The 22,635-nt window shown below is 35.5% G+C and overlaps 2 protein-coding genes across 3 annotated transcripts in view; one reads left to right on the top strand and one right to left on the bottom strand.

The window, feature by feature from the left end:
* The window catches only part of LOC131153565 (methionine aminopeptidase 1B, chloroplastic), a 28,172-nt gene extending 25,034 nt beyond the window's left edge, over positions 1–3,138 (top strand). For both annotated transcript variants that reach the window (XM_058105953.1, XM_058105954.1), the window contains one exon: positions 2,904–3,138. In XM_058105953.1, the coding sequence (XP_057961936.1) occupies positions 2,904–3,049 (146 nt within the window). In that variant the 3' untranslated portion in view covers positions 3,050–3,138. The remainder of the gene's footprint in view (positions 1–2,903) is intronic.
* Positions 3,139–19,315: 16,177 nt separating this feature from the next.
* LOC131153735 (zinc finger protein WIP6) lies at positions 19,316–20,354 on the bottom strand. The gene is made up of 2 exons (XM_058106181.1): positions 19,977–20,354; positions 19,316–19,699 (listed from the first exon to the last, which is right to left on the bottom strand). Exons 1-2 carry the CDS (start codon positions 20,352–20,354, stop codon positions 19,316–19,318), a joined length of 762 nt encoding a protein of 253 aa, XP_057962164.1.
* Positions 20,355–22,635: the final 2,281 nt, after the last annotated feature.

Here is a 22,635-nt window from a genome sequence, read left to right as displayed (position 1 = left end):
GATTTACTTTGAATTTCCAAACCAATTAATATGCATGTATGTACGTAGTTTATATAATTGGTTCAATTTAGACATGTCATAATTTTATCGGTTTGTAGTTATATTGATTGCTGACTACACTTATCATTTGAAATTGAACTATATAATACGTAAGTAGTATTGTCATTCAAAGATCTAAGTACATAATTTTGTAATTATGAACAATTATAAATGTATATAATTGAGTTCATATGCATACAAGCCTCGTTCGGTTTAAATATGTTCATAATTATGTAGTCATGTAATTAAACATACATTGTTAATACTATAATTTGGAAATGCATGAACATAAGTTTATTATCATAGACAATTCCATTTGAATATGTATGTAATGATGCAATTATGTTTGTTCGCAATTGATTTGGTTTCATTTTCCAAACCTAATATGCATGTCTGTACGTAATTACGTAATTAATTTGATTTGGATATCGCTGTGATTATATAAATATGTAATTATAGTATTAGCTACACATCATTTGAAATTAAAATTCATCATTGCGTATTGAATTCGTTAATTTGGATATTTATGTACATAATGTTTTAATATGTTAATAGTTTGGTTCGAATATGCAAATGCTTACATAATTATATGTACATAGTGGGTTTGTTTTACTTATGAGTCTATGTAATATACAATTATGAGTGGACACAATTGGTTGTATTCATTATGTAAATTAATTAATATACATGTATGTATGTACATAATTATATAATTGGTTAATTAAGATATATTTGTAATTTATAGATACATACATAACCATTAGTATTGGTTACAACTACCTCTTAAAATTAAATTATATAATTGGTACAAAATCAATATTATAATTCAAAAATTTGTATGCGGATACATCAGTTTAAATTCATATGTACGTAATTATGTAATTACGAGCTTACATAATTGGTTTGAGTTCGGTTATGCAAACCAATTAAATACTTAATTACGTAATTCATTAGTTAAGATATATCTATAATTATATTGACACGTAATTATAGTATTTGCTATAATTACCATTTGAAATTAAACTATATAATTTATTACATAATTAGTACTATAGCTCGTAATCTTTACGTAATTTTGTAACTATTGATACATTGATTCAAATACGTATGTAATTACGCAATTATGAGCATATATAATTGATTCAGTTCGGTTATGCAAACCAATTAATATCAATGCATGCATATACGTAATTGATGTAATTGTGTACACATTTTTCAATCTCGAATAACCTTCAAAGATGGTGGTAAGTTGTAACAACGATAATGTTTGAAGATAGCTATAAGCTTCAATAAGTATTCAACCATTATTTTTGTATGTTTTAAAATTAAATGAGTAAATGAGTTGACCTCCATCTAAATGGGTATGGGTCTTAAATGGATCAAATATTTTATATAAATGGGTCATAAATGGGTTAATGGGTTATAAATGACGCTACCCATCTTGATCCATACCCACCCATTTAACATGCCTACTCACTATGCACATCTAGAATGCTTTATGGAAATATTTACAATCATCTTAACACTAAAATAATTACATTTTCTAGATGTTTCTCCTCCACTGTTTCTGTCGATGTTCTGCTACTTTTTTGTTGAGAGTTGGCTATTTTGTAACTTTTGCTCTTGAATACAAACAATCTTCATGTCACGATTTGACTTTGGACGTGTATTAGGGACATCTTGGACATAAAAGGAATGTCCAAGATCTGACTTCTCACTATGTGAAACACCTTTTATATGGCAAAACTGTGAGATCAGTAGGCCAAAAACGAACATCTCACCAGAGTTGGGTATGAGATCGTTACATTTGGTATTAGTCACCCTTGGGATAATACCATGTGGAGGAATCCTATACAGAGGTGTGAGCCACTTTTAACATGGACGCTAGAGATTAGATGGGAGAGCATGACACCGTCCCACGTCGGACACGTGCTAGGAGAATTTGGACTTATGAGGATGGTTTGACCTCCAACTATTTGAGATGTCTTTTATAGGATAAAATTGTGAGCTCAGTGGACCAAAGCAGGTAAAATCCTATTTGAGATGACTTTTATAGGATAAAATCCTTCATTAGGGTTGGGCTTGAGACTGTTTCAAAGCCTCGTGGGAATTACCGTGACAGCTGTGAAACCCATTGTTCTTTATGAAAGATGCCCAAAGCTGTTCTGAAAAAATTAGCCACTAGTTTTTGTGTCTTGTGCTTGCGATGAATATATTGAACATGTACCTTGTAATCCTTAAACCTATCCTCTTTCAATATCTCCTTTAATGTTCTTTATGAAAGATGCCCAAAGCTGTTCTGAAAAAATTAGCCACTAGTTTTTGTGTCTTGTGCTTGTGATGAATATATTGAACATGTACCCCTTGTAATCCTTAAACCTATCCTCTTTCAATATCACCTTTAATGCATCTCAACATCCTCAGTCCTCATGAACCTCATCTTTGCTCTTGCTATTTTAAATAGAACATTATGCCTTCTTCCTTTTGGCCATAATTATTTTCTCTTGATTCAGTTTGTATTTTGGTTTCTGCCAAATTGCACCCACCCAAAGCACGTCGCACTTGGCTTCATGGTGATTATCTGCAGTGACCTTCATCCAACCCCAACCCAACCAAAAAAAAACACCACCCGAGGACGATTCTTATTATGTAAACCAGAGTCAATAAAACTGTTTTGGGCTTTTTGCTTCCTTGCGTGGTGAATGCTTATCAACCTGCATGTACTTTTTTTTCCCCTTTCATATATTGTTTCAAACAAATCTTGATAAAATGTGTTATTATTATTATTATTAGTCAATGTAAAACAAGCTTGAAATTTTCTATTTGATTCTTCAAACATATGCAATAACCTCTTTGTTTTGCAGAACCAATTCTTACAATGGGAAGCACCGACTGTATAACATGGGATGATAACTGGACAACGGTAACTGCTGATGGCAGGCTAGCTGCTCAGTCCGAGCATACCATTTTGATTACTAGAACAGGTGCAGAAATTTTAACTAAAGTTTGATGCAACCAGTTGATTCCTTATCTTGGATCTATTGTACCAGAAGAGTAAGAATTGAATATGCGATAGAAAACTAAAGCAAGTTGGGTAAATGTGAGTAACGGCATTGAGTGTGTGGTGCCATTGTAGGATACCTCTAGACAACTATATAACCAGTTATGTCATATGGATTAAAATGTTGGGCAATTAAAAAATAATTGTACAAATAATGTGAATATTTAAGATGGATAGATTGCAACATTAAAAGGTAAATTTTAAAAAATAAAAAAAGTTAGAAAGAAAAAGTTGACTGAGCGTAAAATTTGACGTAGTTTAATACAGGTAATAGAGTCAAAATTGAAATAAGTCGTTATGGTTTGGGTTGGTTTAACTTTTGAGAAGGAATTGAAGGAGGGTAAAATTCACCCGGTGTGATTCCAAAGAATAGAGAAATTTTGATAAGTCATTTAGAACGCGCAGAGATGATGTAGGTGCTTTTGATGTAAACCAAGTATTGGTCCAGATGAATAATGGTTTATTCATGTTTGGGATTTCAATGTTAGCCACCAGAGACTAAGTCAACAATTACAGGGACAAGAATTTATTTCAGTTTCGTTTTTAACATTTCCTTTATTGAAAAAAATTTATTTAGGTATGAAGCATTGTAGAGTAAAAGATGACGGTGGCAGTGGTGGCTGCGTGGTGATGATGGTGGTGCATAGTGGTGGTAATGGTGACTAAGGTTGCAATCCGAGTTTTACATGTTTTACGCTTGCTAGTGTGTAAATGAGTTTCAAAATTAACTTTGGAGCCGAGTTTGAATATTAAATAAGTTGAACTTAAAACGAAGCTAAATGAGATAAATATTATCTCTATGAAATTTTCATTATTTATTAATGAGCTTTAAAATTAATTTAAAATTGCTTATTAGTGCAATTAAACAAACAAATTGGTTCATTTGCAATTTTTGGCATAGTTTTTTGATTTATGTTTAATTATAAAAGATAAATAGAATAAAAGATTAGCGCTCGCTAAGAGAACATTATATATATAACATTGAAAAGGGGATTTCAAGCTACCCAAAACACCCATATTGCCCACAATTACCCTCCTAATCAAATTAAAATGCCCTCCTATTCCTATTTATTTTCTCTGTAACTATTTTCTCAAATTAAAAATAGAATTTTAGAGAGCATATGTTAAGACATGAACTTATTAAATAATTATATTGTTGAGCCTAATTTTAAATCAATAAGCCTGTGATCTTGTCAGACCAGACACCTTAAAAGTTTAGTGAGATGAACATGACCTAGTTCAAGTTCGTCTTTTTATCTTGTGCATTGCAAATCTAAGTTCGAGCTTGTTTAACTTAGTTTAATAAATGAGTTTGAATAAGTCATTAGTAGCTTATGAATAGCTTGGTTCATTTGTAATTTTAGAGAGCATATGTTAAGACATGAACTTATTAAATAATAATATTGTTGAGTCTAATTATAAATCAATAAGCTTGTGATCTTGTCAAACCAGACACCTTAAAAGTTTAGTGAGATGAATACGACCTAGTTCAAGTTCGACTTTTTATCTCGTGCATTACAAATTTAAGTTTGAGCTTGTTTAACTTAACTTAATAAATGAGTTTTAGCTTGGTTCATTTGTAAGGTGGTAATAGCAATGAAAAGGGTATTTCAAGCTTAGCCTAATTATAAATCAATAAGCTTGTGATCTTGTCAAACTAGACACCTTAAAAGTTTAGTGAGATGAACACGACCTAGTTCAAGTTCAACTTTTTATCTCGTGCATTACAAATTTAAGTTTGAGCTTATAACTTAGCTTAATAAATGAGTTTTAGCTTGGTTCATTTGTAAGGTGGCAAGAGCAATGATGACACAAATGGATGGATGGATAGTTATTGTAATGGTTGTTAAGTGGTTGAGATGGTGGGGACTAGGACAAAAGATGGAAATAGTGGCAATAGGTTACTTGTCGTCGTTAAAAGTGTGTTTGTGGAAGTGCTATTGGTGATGGTAATAATGGAAGAATTGGCAACACCGGCAATAGCAATAGGCAAGGGTGGCACTCGCAATGAAAGCAGAAGGTGGTGGGGAATAAACTTTGACAAAATTTAGAAAACAGTAACAGAAAATGTTTTCTAGGGTTTGGTATAAACTTGGAAATTTTAAAAAAAATTAACTCTCTAATATTTTCTTTGGAAAATATATTATTTAAACAAAAAAATCCCACATTCTTTTTTTGTTTGTTTTTATAAAAAGGCTTTTCCAAATTTTCTAGAAAATTGAATATTTTTTTTTTTAACTAGCAGCACCCTATACTTTTCCTTTTGTTTATAGTCATTTTTGTAATTGTCATAAGCTTTCAAACTCCAACTTCTATGGATAGGCGCGTTAAGATCTCGTACATGTTTAATATTTTGTCTTTACTTTCATTTTTGTTTTATTATGAAGGGTAAAAATACAGTATTTTAATTTAGCCAATTAGGTATATATCATGATATATCTATATAAAGGTGATATTAATAATGTTGATGGACGAAGTATTTGGTAATTAAGTATTTTAAAGGCATGGTGATGAGTTGGGACTCCCTATCTTCAACCTGTGATAGTTTGGACATCCTAGGGAGTTGGGCAGCCTAGTGCTCATATTTAAGCTCAACTTATACAGTAAACCCTTGCCAAGCGAAAAGTGATGGGTGAAGGGGACTCACTCAATCACTGATTGTGATTGAACTCAATGAGGAGTTGCACAATTACACACAAAACATTCAATTGAATTTCAATAATAATCTGAAACAAAATACAGAGAAAATTTCTTCTCACTGGTACTATCCCTCTCTACACCACATGTTACATTACACGCACACACATCTATATATAGCAAAGGATAAATGGTAGGTAGGATTAAATTCAAACAAGTAGGTTGGTGTTGGTGGAGGTAGTTGCCGCAAGTTGACATTTGCAACAAATTGAGCTGGGTTGGTAGAGCTGCCACAGTTAAGTTTTACTGCCACCGTCAAGTTTAATTTTCAACATCCCCCTTTAAATTGGACTTTCCTGATTTTGTCATTTCGAGTTTTGTCTTCAATCTTACAAAAATATCATGCTTGAGTGGCTTCATGAAAATGTTAGCAATCTGATCATATGTTCTGCAAGATATAAGCTCCACTTTTTTTTTCTTGACATGCTCCCTAATAAAATGATACCGAGTATCAATATGCTTGCTTCTTTCATGGAGGACTAAATTCTTCACAAGTGCAATCGCTGATCGGTTTTCGATATAGACTTCTGTGGAGTCATCTTGAAGAAATATCAGGTACTTCAGTACATTCCTGATCCATATACCATGACAAACAGCTGAGTTGACAGCAACTTACTCAGTTTCACATGATGACAACGTTAAGATGGGTTACTTCTTTGATGACCATGTAAACGCTGTATCTCCCATGAAGAATGTGAATCCAGTCATGCTTTTTCTTTCATCAAGATCTCTTCCCTAATCGTTATCTGAATGGCCAATAAGTTTGCAATCACCTTTTGATGATTAGAACATACCATCAGTGATGGTACCCTTGACATAGTGGAGTATCCACTTTGCTACATTTAGATGGGTCTGGTTAAGAGTATCCATGTACCTGCTGACAAGTCCAGCTCCATAGAGTATGTTTGGTCTGGTGCACGTCAAATATCTCAAGCTTCTGGCCAAACTCTTGAAATATGTGGGGTTAGCATCTCCTTACTCATTCTTTCTTAACTCCAATCTTGTTTCAACCGGAGTTGTCATAGGGTTGTAGTTGTCGATCCAAAATTTCTTCAGTATTTCTTTTGCATAGTGGCTCTGAGAGATGAAGATTCCCTTCTCTCTTTGTATGACTTCTATGCCAAGGAAATGAGCCATCTGGCCAATATCCGTCATTTCAAATTCTTTGACTATGCTCCTCCTAAAAGCGGCAAACATCTCTAGATTGTTGCCGATGAAGATCAAATCATCAACATATAGGCAGGCAATCAGTATGCTTCCATTTGCCCCCATATTCATGTATAGCACATGCTTATACAGACACTTTTCAAATCCATTCTTTTAAAATAGTTATCAATCCTCATGTTCCACACACGAGATGCTTGTTTCAAGATATGGAGTGCTTTTTTCAGCTTGTACACTTTATCTTCTTTGCCCTTCTTCACATATCCAGGTGGCTGATCGATATAAATCTCTTCTTCTAAAAAACCGTTCATAAATGCTGATTTAATATCTAACTAGTATATCTTCCATCCATTTTGTGCAGAGAGTGAAATTAGTAATCTGATAGTTTTAATCCTGGAAACTGAGGCAAATATTTCTCCACAATCAATCCCTTCTTTTTGCCTATAGCCCTTGGTGACAAGTCTTGCTTTGTATCTCTAGACTTCTCCTTGAGCGTTCTTCTTAGTCTTATAGACCCATTTCACACCAATAGTTTTATGGCCCTTCGAGTCAGCTCCTAAGTCTTGTTCTTCTCGATGGATTAAATCTTCTCAATTATCGATTTTCTCCATTTATCTTCTTTGTTAGTCTCTTCAAAGCTAACCGGGTCGCTGGTCAACAATAGACAATATATTGTAATATACTCTTCTATAGGTTTTATAGTTTCATACAAATCAGCTTGGTTATAGGCTCCTTTAGGCATCATGTCTGAGATTTCACGCTTAATTGGTAATGAAGCTCCATTCCTCTGTGGTGAATGAAAACTATGTGGAGGTGTCTACAGTTCGAGAACTTGTAACTCGATGGCCACTTTTTTTTTTTTTTTGTGTGGGTTCTTCTTCTTTAAGCATCAATTCTACATCTTTGGAAGATTAAGCCTGGTCCCACTTTCAGGATTCATTTTCTTCACAAATGACATCTCGGCTGTGAATGATTTTCTTGTTGATGGGATTGTAGAGTCGATATCCCATGGTGTTGTCGCCATATCCAACAAAGATACACTTCTCTCCTTTGCCTTCCAACTTTGTCCTTCTTGCTCTTGGGATCTTGGTGTAGGCTATGGAGCCAAACACTCTAAGATGACTCACACTGGATTTGTTAGTACTCTAGGTTTCATGTGGTGTCTTTGTATCAAGGCTCTCTGTAGGACACCTATTGAGCAGATAAACTGAACATGACACTGCTTCAGCCCAAAAATTTTTGGGCCCATTTTTATCCTTTAACATGCTCCTGGCCATGTTAAGGATTGTGTCGTTCTTCCTTTTAGCTACATTGTTCAAATGGGGAGTGTAGGTCGGTGTGAACTATTTTTGACTCCCTTGTTGCCTAAGGAATTCCAGGAAAGTTTCATCCTTGTATTCTCCTCCTTGGTCTGATCGTAGTGACTTGATGCGATAGCCACTCAGTTTCTCCACAAGAGCTTTGAAATCTTTGAAATTGTCGAACACTTCTGACTTCTTTTTCAGGAAGTAGACCCAAGTCTTCCTGCTGTAATCGTCAGTGAAGGTGAGGAAGTATCGGTTCTGTCCATTTGAAAACGACCTCAATAGAGCACATATGTCTGTGTGTACTAGCTTGAGAAGCGTGGTTGCTCTCTAGTCAATTTGCTTTCCGAAGCTATTTCTGTGTTGTTTGCTAAGAATGCAACTCTCACATATCTCCTTTGGGTGGTGGATGTTGGGTAAGCCTTTCACCATCTTCTTACTTCCTAACTGTTTCAAACTTTCAAAGTTTAGATGTCCGTACCTAAGATGCCATAGCTAGTCTTTGTCTTTGATGATAGCGCTTAAACACCTTAGTGTATCATGTTGAATGGCGAACATAAATATTCGATTCTTTGCCATTTGTACTCAAGTAACCAGCTTTCCTTGAGCATTTGATATCACCATCTGTTTATCTCTAAGTCTAATTCGGTAGTCTTTCTCCACAAGCTGTCTGAGACTTAAAATGTTGGTCTTCATGTCTAGCACATAATAGACGTTAGAGATGAAAGCATGGTCTCCATCCTTCCTTTTGATTAGGACATTTCCTTTTTCTCAAACTGAGACTTTAGAGAGATCACCAAAGGATATCTCTCCCTGAACTTTCTTATCAAGTGCAGTAAACATCTTCTTTCTACCAGTCATGTGATTGCTAGCTCCAGAATCAAGATACCAAACATTTTGGTCTTGGTGGGTTGAATTGTGTGCCATCAGCATCAACGATTCTCCTTCGGCTTTCTTCTTTTCTGTAAAGTTAGCATTTTCATTTACTTCGTGATTTTAGGTATTACCTTTGCTCTCATTGCTGTAGTGTCCATACTTGTGGAAGTTGTAGCACTGAACGTTTCTCTTGTCTACGTTCAGGCGGTTATTATATCCCCCTCTTCTTCCTTGTCCTCTACCTTGTGGGACATAATTTTGTTGATTGCGTCCTCCTTTAGTGGGATCTCTTCTGCCTCTGCCGCCTTCTCTTGATTCAAAATTTTCAAAACTTCTTTTACGAGATCCTCGACCTTGTCCTCTTCTTTCTTGTGACGTCCCCTTTGTCGTATCTATCTGTAGTGAGGGATAACTTCATTTGGAGGGCTTGCTTTAGTGCTTTATCATCACTCTTTCTATTGATTTTCTGCTCATGGGCTTGAAGTGCGCCCACAAGTTCTTTTATAGATATGGTCTCCAGATCTTTTGTTTCTTCCATGGTCACAACTATATAATTAAATTTTGGATCCAAAAATCATAAAATTTTATCACAAATTCTCTCATATTTGAGAGTCTCTCCATTTATTCTCAATTATTTGATACTACCATAATTCGTGTATAGTAATCAGTAATAGATTCAATAGATTTCATTTTTAAGGATTCAAAATCACCTCGCAATATTTGAAGACGAATCTTCTTCACTTTGTCTGCACCTTTGTGTGTTCGATGGAGAGAGTCCCAAACTTCTTTGGATGTCTTGGCGGAGGCGATGATTTCGAACGTGGTCTCATCAAGGCCTCGGTAGATTATGGACTTCGCCTTGCAATCTTTCTTTCGATCGGCTTGCAAGATCATTCTTTGAGCATTAGACATAGATACTTTGGCTTATTTTAATGGGGCTTCTCTATACCCATCTTCAACGATGTCCATGACATCCTGAGCATCTGGTAGGGCTCTCATTTAAATGCACCAATTGTTGTATTTCTCTTTTGTCAGTTTTGGAATGACCGCTTGTGTAGTACCGTTTGCAAATCTGATACCACTAGTGCTTTTAGAAGGTCAAAAAAACTTTCGGAACCTATTTTAGGTTGCAAAGAACCAGTCTAAATAACATTGACCCGACTAAAAAACAATTTTGGACCAATTTGACTGTGTCAGTTTGACTTAACGGAGATTAACGACATCAGTGATTACCGTTAGGACACATGACAGATTCTAGGCGTGCCGTGTGTCGCGATGATCCGCAGGGCTTGGATGCGGGTTCGTCCGCTGGCTCGGATCGTGCTCGCGAGTCTGGGTTTGAATTGCTGGTTGCTGAGCCGGGTCGTGTATTGGGTTTCTGGGTTGGAATATGTTAGTTAGGCAAAGAAGAAACGTGAAGGAGCGTGCAACGCGTGATGTCACCGGTAAAAAGTCTCAGCGGTGTGTAAAGCGCATGAAGATGACATTGAATCGGTTGGCAGTGCGTGTGAGCGCATGAGAGGTCACTCGGACTCCTTTTGAGATGCGGTTTTCACCTTTGGACTCGTCTTGATGCGTACTACGCGATGGTATGCTCAGAAATTGATTTCAAGCAACTTCAAATCTAAGAAAAAATTCAAATTCTCCTTTGTTCGCCTCTGTTTGGCAAATTTCAACGAACCTAGGTGCTCTGATACCACTGATAGGTAGAGGGGATTCACTCAATCACTGATTGTTATTGAACTCAGTAAGGAATTGCACAATTGCACACCAAACACTCAATTAAATTTCAATAATATTCTGAGACAAAATACAGAGAACTCTCAAATACAATTTCTTCTCATTGGTACTATCCCTCTCTACACCATATGTTACATTACACGCGCACACATCTATATATAGCAAAGGATGAATGGTAGGTAGGATTAAATTCAAACAAGTAGGCTGGTGTTAGTGGAGGTAGTTGCCGCAGCTCAACATTTTCAACAAATTGCGCTGGGTTGGTGGAGCTGCCACCATCAAATTTTGCTGCCACCGTCAAGTTTAATTTTTAACAAAAAAGGTCCTATTATCCCCTACAATCATGCTCCACTAAACCTTCTTAGGTTCACTATTCTACAAGCCGATCCAATGTAAATGGCCATGATAACCTAACACATGTGTATGCATCCTAGATAAACTTACTTGATATAACTAGTACACCTTAATAATTGATTGTATAAATGAGAGGGCTAATGTTTTTCAATAATCTCATTATCAAAGGGCTAGTATCTAAGTCTTTTAATTTTCCTATTTAGTTGATTGTGAACTTCTTATATTTTATGAGCATTTTAGCAAACTTTGCCTTTATTGTTTAGAAGATATATCTTAGCATATATATAGTACTCATAAGTAAAGGTTGCATAACACCCCTTTCCTCCTTTAGTTATAAAAATTTCTTGATCCCCACAATTCTATGGATTAAACCCAAGTTTGACTTTTCTATTTATTGATTACATATCTCTTTAGTTAATTTTTTTATGTATAAATTTCATCCTTATGACAAGTTGAGTTAGAAAAACAAATCAAGTCCGTTTTGTTCATTTTCTTTTGCGAGGATATGCTAACATGTCAGCTATTATGACACAAAATAGCAAAATCAATCAAGTAGAAGAAGAAGATGCATTATTATTAACAATTTCATGTACTTTAAAAACAACAAGACCTTGGCTACAATATCTGTAACGACCCCAAAAAATATATGCATGGAAGTGTTAAAAAAAATTAAAATTAAAATTAATTTTTATTTTATTAAATTAAATAAATAAAATAAAATAAAATAAATAATGATATAAACTTATTTGTGTGTGTGTGTGTATATATATGATGAATAGGATCAATTTAGAACCATCCATAACATTCCAAAAATCAGAATTCAGTTTGAATTCTAAAACTAAACAAGCCCCGCCTGCGAGCCTCTCTCATTTTCATATCTCTCTCTCTCTCTCTCTCTCTCTCTCTCTCTCTCTCTCTCTCTCTCTTCATTTTTTTCTCCATTCGTAAGCCAAATCAAAAAACGAACACCACCACGAGGTCTCAGTTTCGATCCTTAACAAGTTAATCGGAGCAGATTTTAGGTTTGAGCTTCCTAGACACCACTCCAATGTTAAGGTAAAGGGAATAGATTATGTCAGGAATTTTTATAAATTAACCGATTAAATTGTAATATGAGATTATAGGAATTATATACATGTTTTTATGAATATTCTGGCATATGAAAATTGAATTTTGGATTATTATTATTATTATTATTATTATTATTATTATTATTATTATTATTATTATTATTATTATGAGTTGATTAAACTAGCGTTTGTGAGCCTAAAAATTTTATAATAATTGTATTTCAAAGTTTAACCGATTAAATTAAAGTATTTGATTTCCGAATTATTGTAATGGATTTTCTGAATGATTTGATCGGTTAAAATTATTGGTTTGGTTTACTATGCATATTTTGTAAATAATTAAAGTGAGTATGATTGGTTATCTCCATTTTTCCTTTAAATACATATTTTGACTTAGATAAATTGTGGAGATGATTAAACCCATGTTTTCGGTAAAATAAATATTGAGTATAGAACAATCGATTTTCCAATAGTTTGTATAATTATGAGAAATACTCAAATCTTGTGACATGAGGAAGAGTATTATTGTTTAATTAAAATTATGAGTTTATATAATTAGTTTGATATAACGGTATACTGGAATTGTGTTGGTGTTATATTATTTTCTAGAATGATTGAAAATAATGCATGTATAGTAACTGTTTAAAGTGACGTATAGACCACAGATAGTTTTATTAAATTGAAAAGCATGGTTTAAGAACTCAATGGATCATAGAACGTTCGGTACCGCAACTACAGTAATGAAGAGTTTAGTACAACCACTATTGAATAGTCGATTAGACCAGTGAAGTGTAGAGTTCCCACCTGAAGTCTAGACCAGCTATGGGATGTTCATTCATACTAGTAGACATACAGTATAGTTGACTTAACCTGGTGGCAGGCTGACCAAGGCTAAGTTTAGCCTACGGGCCGCATAACTCGTCTTGGGAGAAGCATGTCTTTTATTCATTAGGGAGTGAGTTCTTATATTCAAATTTGTAGATTTAACCAAATTATAATAAAGTAGAGTATATGAAAACAGAGCATATTTAACAGAGTATAATAGAACAGAGTATTTCAGAGTTTACAATTCACAGAGTATAGTTGCAAAGTATTTACAGTATACAACTTATAGTTGCAAAAGTATTAACAACTTATAGTTTATAGTATTTATATAGGTGTGAGTTATAGTTTGCATATGAAAGTTATTTTTAGTAAAGTATTATACGTATTTTATACTGTGACATTATGTGTGATTGGGGCGAAATAAACTCTCCGCCCAAGGGCTTGCTGAGTAAGGTGAGTGCCTTGATAGGTATCAGTTGTAGCCACGCCCAAACTAAATGGGTAATGTTACATAAGGTACCAGAACAAATGGGTGTTACATGTTATAGGCTTGTAATCTCCATAATTCTCGGGAACTCTCGCTTATAAATAATGATGTATGTGTGACTATAGTCTATAAATGTATTAACAGTTGTTGTTGATTAATAAATGGTTATATTTTGTATACACTAAACTTATTGGCTACACATTGATGATAATATATTCCATTCTTACTGAGAAGTGTCTCACCCCATCATACAACTTATTTTTTAGGACCGTCTTGTGATTGAACCTAACGATCTCCAGAGTGGGGTGATAGTGTAGCATAGAGTTAGTGGTTGTAGAACTCAAATGTATTTTGTTTATTTTATTTTCTAGTTATGTAATATGGATAGAAGAATACATCTTTTTGGGTTGTATAAATTAGTACTCTGTTATTTTATTTGATGATGTTTAATTATTTTCCACTGCTTGGATGATATTTATAGTATCAGAGATCTGTGGAAGGAACACATTACACCCTAAGCCCCACTTGGTGGGTTCGGGGCGTTACAAATGGTATCAGAGTTTAGGAAATAAATTCTGCAGATTTTAGGAGGATTATTACCAGAGTATAGGTATGAATGGTGATGAGGATAAGAACGGGTAGATTAGGATACTGGTAGGAATTCCGAGTTTTGTTTTGCAGCCTGGAGGCAAAAATCCCTTGATAGTCTTCTGTGATTTCCTGAAGCAGTCGTGGGTTTCAGAAAACCACGGTAAATCCATCAACGGTGATGTTTTCAACCAGAGAGATGGGAACTTGAAATTTGAACTCGAAGATTAGGTTAGTTGATTATAAGGAAAAGTCTTTGAAGGAGATTTTTGGTAATTTATGTGTTGTGATTTGACAGTTTGTGGTCAAGTTGGGTGTTTAATGTTTAAATTGAAGATTTGAGTGTTAAACTGGTTAATTGTGTGGGAGAAGTTCATAAGGGAAAATTTAAGTATTTCAATACGAGGATTACCAATAAACTCGGGCTACCAATCTTAGAGTTAGATATTTATTTAAAGGAAAATCTCATAGTTGTGTTAAGTGATTGATTAGTAAATTTTGACGATGAAATTTTTATAAGGAGGGGAGAATGTAACGACCTTAAAAATTATATGCATGGAAGTGTTAAAAAAATAAAAATAAAACTAATTATTATTTTATTAAATAAAATAATAAATAAATAAAATAAATAATGATATAAAACTTATTTGTGTGTGTGTGTGTGTATATATATATATATATATATATATATATATATATATATATAAACAAATAGACGATAAGACAGAAGTTATATATATATAGGATGGATATGATCAATTTAGAACCATCCATAACATTCTAGAGATGAGAATTCAATTTGAGTTCTGAAACTAAACAAGCACCACCTGCGAGCCTCTCTCATTCTCTCTCTCTCTCTCTCTCTCTCTCTCTCTCTCTCTCTCTCTCTCTCTCAAGCTTCCGCTTCATTTTTTCTCCATTCGTAAGTCGAATAAAAAAACGAACACCACCACAAGATCCCGGTTTCGATCCTTAGCAAGTTAATCGGAACAGATTTCTGGTTTGGGCTTCCTAAGCACCACTCCAAGGCTAAGGTAAGGGGAATAGATTGTGTCAGGAATTTGTATAAATTAACCGATTAAATTGTAATATGAAATTAAAGGAATTATATACATGTTTTTTTGAATATTTTGACATATGAAAATTGAATTTTGGATTATTATTATTATTATTATTATTATTATGAGTTGATTAAACTGGTGTTTATGAGTCTAGAAATTTTATAATAATTGTATTTCAAAGTTTAACCGATTGAATTAAAGTATTTGATTTCTAGATTATTGTAGTGGATTTTCTGAATGATTTGACTAGTTAAAATTATTGGTTTGGTTTATTATACGTATTTTGTAAAGAATTAAAGTGAGTAAGGTTGGTTATCTCCGTTTTTCCTTTAAATACATATTTTGAGTTAGATAAATTGTAGAGATGATTAAACCTATGTTTTTGATAAAACAGATATTGAGTATAGAACGACCAGTTTTTTAGTAGTTTATATAATTATGAGAAACACTCAAATCATGTGGCATGAGGAAGAGTATTATTGTTTAATTAAAATTATGAGTTTATATAATTAGTTTGATATAACGGTATACTGGAATTGTGTTGGTGTTATATTATTTTCTAGAATGGTTGAAAACAATGTTTGTATAGTAACTGTTTATAGAAGCGTATAGACCACAGGTAGTTTTATTAAATTGTAAAGTAAGAACTCCGATGGACCATAGAATGCTCGATACCGCAGCTACAGTAATGAAAAGTTTAGTGCAACCACACGTCTCTAAGAGAGAGAGTGTTGGTATTGAATAGTCGATTGGGCCAGTGAAGTGTAGAGTTCCCACCTAGAGTCTAGACCAACTATGAGATGACCATTCGTACTAGCAAATATATAGTATAGTTGACTTAGCCTGGTAGAATGCCGGCCAAGGCTAAGTCCAGCCAACGGGCTGCACAACCCGTACGTCATGAAGGGAAGCATGTCGTTTATTCATTCGGGAGTGAGTTCTTATATTCATATTTTTAGATTTAATCAAAGTATAGGAGAGTAAAGTATATGAAAACAGAACATATTTAACAAAGTATAACAGAACAGAGTATTCCAGAAATTACAATTCATAGAGTATAGTTGCAAAGTATTTATAGTATACAACTTATAGTTATAAAAGTATTAATAGCTTATAGTTTAGAGTATTTATATAGGTGTGAGTTATAGTTTGCATGTGAAAGTTATTTTTGGCAAAATATTATATGTATTTTATACTGTGGCATTATGTGTGATTGGGGCGAAGTAAACTCTCCGCTCAAGAGCTTGTTGAGTAAGGCGAATGTCTTAATAGGTATCAATTGTAGCCACGCCCAAGCTAAATTGGTAATGTTACATAAGGTATTAGAACAAAGGGGCTTTACATATTATGGACTTGTAATCTTCTCAATTCTCGGAAACTGTCACTTATAAATAATGATGTATGTGTGACTATAGTCTATAAATGTATTAACAGTTGTTGTTGTTAATTAATAAATGGTTATATTTTGTATACACTAAACTTATTGGCCACATGTTGATGATCATTTATTCCATCCTTACTGAGAAGTGTCTCACCTCATTATACAACTTTTTTCAGGACCGTCTCATGATCGAGCCTAACGAGCTCCAGAGTGGGGTGATAGTATAACTTAGAGTGAGTGGTTGTAGAACTCAAATGTATTTTATTTATTTTATTTTCTGGTTATGTAATATGGATTGGAGGATACATCTTTTTAGGTTGTATAAATTAGTACTCTAATATTTTATTTGAGTTAGGATGTTTAATCATATTCCGCTACTTAGATGATACTTATGGTATCAAAGATCTGTGGAAGGAACACATGACACCCCGGGCCCCACTTGACGGGTTCGAGGCGTTACATTATCCCTTACCACAAGTATATTATTCTTGGTAAGCACAAGTTTATCAAATTCAAAAGAGACTTTCATGTTGACCTCTAGAAAACATATGGACATAAGATTCACTCTAATTTCAAGGGACATATATAGAGCATGTGTTAGAGAAGCAAGACCTTTCCAAGTATATGTTTGAGACGAATCTTCCCCTTTCCCAAAACAGGAGCAGGCCTCGAGTCACCCATGGACATTGACTTTTTCCCTTCCTCTATTGGAGTGTAGGAGGTGAAGGCACTTCTATTACCACAAGATAGCATCCACTAGCTTTAATAGGTTTGCATTTAGTTTCACAAGGTTGTCATTCATCTTTTTGTGTCTACATTGGGAAGCAAAGTATGTTGGCTTCCAACACAAAAAATATCTTTTCTTTATTGAATGTCAAGCTGTTGGTTTTGGATTTTAACTTGGGTCTACTTATACTCGTTTACTGCATTTAAATTTTCTATTTGTTATTTGGGCGTTGTCTCAATTAGATTGGCCTTGGAAGACAACTCCTTAGCCTTTGCAACCTTAATTTGAAGTTTTTCTTGTCCTCTATCATCGATCATTTGGATACATAGGAAATTTATCTACAACAAATTACTGTGTTTGAACATCCTTAATTTTTTTTTTTTCATAGAATCCCATATATCATCACATGCTTGTTTATGATGGTGGTAAATATCAAACAAATCTTAGTTAGTGTAGTTAGTCCGCGTGTCTGACTATGAACATTTTATCGGCATACTCTTAGAGTTCTAAACTTTCTTAAAGTTATCTGGCCATTCTGTCGGTTTGTGCTTAGGTAAAGAAAATGTCGATCATAAAAACTGGCAAGACTCATCGATTGTGATGTTAAACTACTTCTCTTAGGGTAAAATTTTCCCCTCCGTGGTATAAAAGACTCATCAACATTCTCTCTCAAGATACAACAGACGTTTCGTATGGCGGGAGGCTCCCTGGGCGGCTCTACCTCCTGCCCTTCAGGACCTGCTGTTGTCAGTTATTTTTGCTAATTAATAAAAATTTTTCTGTCTCAAAAATTGTATAATAATAATAATAATAATAGAAAAAAATGTATTATTATACAATTTTTGAGACCGAAAAAATTTATTAATTAGCAAAAAAAAAAAAGTGACAGTAGCAGTTCCTGGAGGGGAGGAGGTAGAGCCGCCCAGGGAGCCTCCCTCCACGGCTCCGCCTCACCCCCCCTCCCCCCCCCTCTCTTTTTTTTTTTAAAGGTAGTGAGATCTATATTATGAAGGGAACTGAGAATATACAAAGGAGCACTATATATATATATATATATTTATATATGCATGAACATGCTATATAATTGGTTGATATAAAGGAGGGATGGACCAAAATAGCTAGGTGTACAGGGGATTCTGAAAATCTTTGGGAGAGTGTGTTTGTTGTTGGTCTGTAAAGGAAAAAGGGAGCTGTCTGGGTGAAACCCCAAAAACAGTAAATCTCAGTGGTCCAGTTTCCTCAAGCTTAGCCTCCCTCGCTCCTCCATCTGACGCAACTAGTGCTTCATCAATGTCTTAGTGCCCGCTCATACATACTCCAATCTCCAAGTCATTATCAAAACCAGCCATGCACATAATTACCGCCCTGAGCCTTTTGTTTTAATTGTCAGCTGATGATGATGAGACCGACTCCCACTTCCCGCCCAGCGCCCATGTATTACGAGGAGTACTCATACATCACACACACACACACACACTCATGACACATGAGAGCGAGAGAGAGAGAGAGAGAGAGAGAGAGTCTCCGCCACAACCGTAGCATATACAAAACCATGAACAGTGGCATCTGAGACTGCACTGTGCAAATGTATGCATGTCTGCTGTTATCTGCAGTGACTGAATTCACTTGAGACCACCTCGATCTCCTTCCAATTGGTAACTCTCTCTCTCTCTCTCTCTCTCTCTCTCTCTCTCTCTCTCTCATATTTATATCCATTTTACCAAAAAGTCATTAATCAGTAATCGAACAGCCACTTCCATCAATATTAATGCATAGAATAGAGCCACAACTTTCACTCTACGTACACTTTGTCTTCACCCCCACCCCAAACCTCTCAAAAAGAATTTAAGGACTAGCTAGTAATTAATTAATCCTAATAACAAACTGAATAATGCATGGTTACACACGCACGTACTTATATTAATGATTGCTATTAAAAATTTAATTACAGCTAGTGTGGGCACCGTGGCCCTCTCCGAAGGCACGAACATGGTCCTTGAGCGATCTATTGTGCTTAAAATCTGAGCCGCAAATGCAAAACCAGAGCTTCCCGCAGTTCTTCTCGTGCGTCCTCCAGTCCCCTCGCACCGCAAAACCCTTGCCGCATTTTCGGCATTCGAAAACCTTCTCCCCGTGCTTTCGCTTGTAGTGGGTCTGAAGCGTCCTGAAGTCCTTGAGTGGCTTTGATCTCGGGTGCTCTATGTTGTTCTTACAACCCTCTGCGCAGCAATAACACGGGAGTCTCAGCATGGAGGATGCTGGCTTTGTCCCTCTTAGTGACTCTGGCCCCTTCCTGTATTGTGATCCATGCCCCCACATGTGCATCTACACAAGCCACATATATTTATATAACTATAACACTTGAAGAAATATATCCGAAATGCATTTCTTTGATTTTAGGCCTCTTAGTGAGTCCAAAACAAATTCCTTATCGTTGGTGGAAAATAAAATTCAAGTAAAAAAAAAAAAAGAACAAGAAGTTTGAAAAACGTTGTCATGCAACCTCTACTGATCAAACGGCATTGCTTCACTCTTTTTTTTGGGGTTGGGGGGGGGGGGGGGGGTGGGGGGGGAGTAGTTTACAAAATGAGATTTAAGTAACCTGCATGTTGTTGACGCGATTGAATGTTTTGCTGCAGACGGAGCAAGAGAACTTGGTGGGGCCGACGAGGATTTGGTCAGGTGAAGGTATCCAGTAGCGTCCATCAACAATAGTATTACTGTCGTCGGCGGTGGCTCCGGCGATGGTTGGGCCAATGTGAAGGGCTATGGTTACTGTACTAGGGTATTCGTCATGAGTGATAGGGTTTTGGAAACTCTGATGGTGATGGTGTTTGGAGAAGGAGTGTTGACCGGGTGGGCCAAGGGAAAGGAGAGTTCTGGAAAGTTCGTCTTCTTGGTCATCAGCTTCTACCAAACATGCACTCTGATCGCTGGAGGATAAATGGTAGTTGCAGGAAGAAGAAATGTTTTGTATCATGATAGTTAATTATATGAGAGAGAGAGAGAGAGAGAGAGAGAAGAGATCAGAGATGGGTTTTGGGTTTTGAGGGAGGAGGGTAGAAAGGTGAGGACGAGGAAGGCAATAAATAAAGGTTACATATGGGCATTTGGGTATGGGTATGTGGGTTTTTAATGGGGTTCAAGGTGGGGTTTAGTTTGGACGCGAGAGAGAGAGAGAGAGAGTACGTGGAGTACTCGAGCAGTGAGAGAGAAATGAGTAGACATTGGGGTTTGGCGTGTTTGGGAATGGAAGGGGGACAGGGGAGCGCCAAAGAAGGAGAGGTGAGGGTTGAAGTTGGATAGGATGGTGCCATGGTGGGCCCAAACACGCCATGCCCTTCTCTCTCTCTCATAACTATTAAGAAAACGATTGTGATAGAAATGGTAAATATAAAACTACACATTATATACACAATGGAATCAATGAAGTCAAATTCCACCCAAAAATTTTAAAACCCACTCTCAATGTGCCTCAAAAGATAAAATACAGAAATGCATTAATCATAAAATAAAATAACCATAAGTGCAAGATATGTACTCGTATATATATAGCACACATCATGTTCCTTGATATTCTGTGTATATATATGAATGTATGTCAGCAAATATAAAATGCTGGATTTGTTTTTTTTTTTTTTTTTGGGATTACGCACCGGGTATCCATGTGCCCGTGTTACGGTCCACGTGATTAATCTTGCGCCCCTTGAAGTTGACCCCACAACTCTAAAAGGAGGATAAATTCAAGAGTTCAGGGGCGGAAACGAACTCGGGAGGATTTGAACACCTGACCTCGTAAAAGGCACCTCCGTAACCCGCACTATCACCTGAACCACACCCTGGGGGTTGGAGTTGTTCTTAATTGTGCATATATATGCTGGTTGGATGAGAGTTTTTTATGGAAATATAAAAAACAAAAAATAAAAAACACAAATATAGAGGTATATGACAGTTGACTGGCGCATTGCCGATCAGCGCATGAAGTCCAAGAAATTGACGCAGTTGAAAACAAAAAAAAAAAAGGTGTTAGACACAAATCAACTTTCCAAAAGTCAGTTTGCTGCTGCAAACATATTGCCCGCCCACCTATGCATATGCACGTAAAACGCAGATGAAAATAAAATTAAAATAAAAAAAATAAAAGGGTGCACAAACCGACTTTTCAAAAGTCGATTTGATGATGACATCTGCACACATATACATAAAGCTAGCCAATTCTTTCAGAATGAGCAAATGTGGATAGCTGCCCCAAAGTTAGCCAATTCTTACTTGTGGGCTAACCACTTTAACAACATGAAACCATTATATTGATGTTTCATTCCGGCTAGGGAGTTAATGTTTTCTATATTGGTAATATTTATTTATATTTATTGACTTTTTGAATCCAATCCCTATTTTGATGTTGACAAAGTACAAGCATCTTATGTATGTACTTAACTAGTGAACATGTATATAATTCAACACACACATAAGGAGACTAAAGATGGAAGTCATAAAGGATATAAAGATCACAATCAGGTGCATTCCATGAAGTCAAAGGAGCAAAGAAGAAGACATTTACTATTTAATTTGTAATGCATTTTAGTTTTTATTATTTGGTCTGTAATAATGCATATCTCTACATGATATGACCTAATGCTTAGGACAAACTATAAACTGACCTTAGGGGACCCAATCTTTCAAAGAAAAACCTTTTTCTTAAATGTCAAAATTATACAAAAGGTTTTAAAATGTTTTAAGGTCAAAATAGGGTAAAAATTTTGGTTTTTAATTGACTTCAGTCGACCGGCCCATTCCTATTATAAATGCCTCAGTCGACCGACCTTGCTTTAAGGGCAAAATCGATTTTTTGCTAAGCCTGCCCGACCGACCTATTTTATAACTAAAATCTCTGGCCGACTGGCCTTTTAAATTGACCGCATTTTGAAACCCCAGCCAACCGACCATTTTAGGTCAAAAACACATCAGCCGACCAATTCTCAAGAACCGACAGACCGGGTTAGGTCTCAGCCGACTAAACCTATGCAGGTTTGGAAAGTAGCTCGGGCCTGCCAACCAGCCCTTTCCTCGGCCGACCGAACCTGTTTTAAAATTTGAAATTTTTGTGTGTGGTCAGCCGACAGGTGCTAGCACCAGTTGATCGAACCTCTCGGGTTTTGGTTAGTTTCCAACTCTAATCACGTTTAATTTTTAATTAAACAATTTTAAAAATACCAAGCATGTTCCCAAATAGTCATATTTTCAAGAAGTCAATAAATACC

The sequence above is a fragment of the Malania oleifera genome, chromosome 4 (assembly GCF_029873635.1).
Source record: "Malania oleifera isolate guangnan ecotype guangnan chromosome 4, ASM2987363v1, whole genome shotgun sequence".
NCBI classification, from domain to species: domain Eukaryota; kingdom Viridiplantae; phylum Streptophyta; class Magnoliopsida; order Santalales; family Ximeniaceae; genus Malania; species Malania oleifera.
Note: the sequence above shows the minus strand (reverse complement) of the source record. Positions and strands in the feature narration are given on the sequence as shown.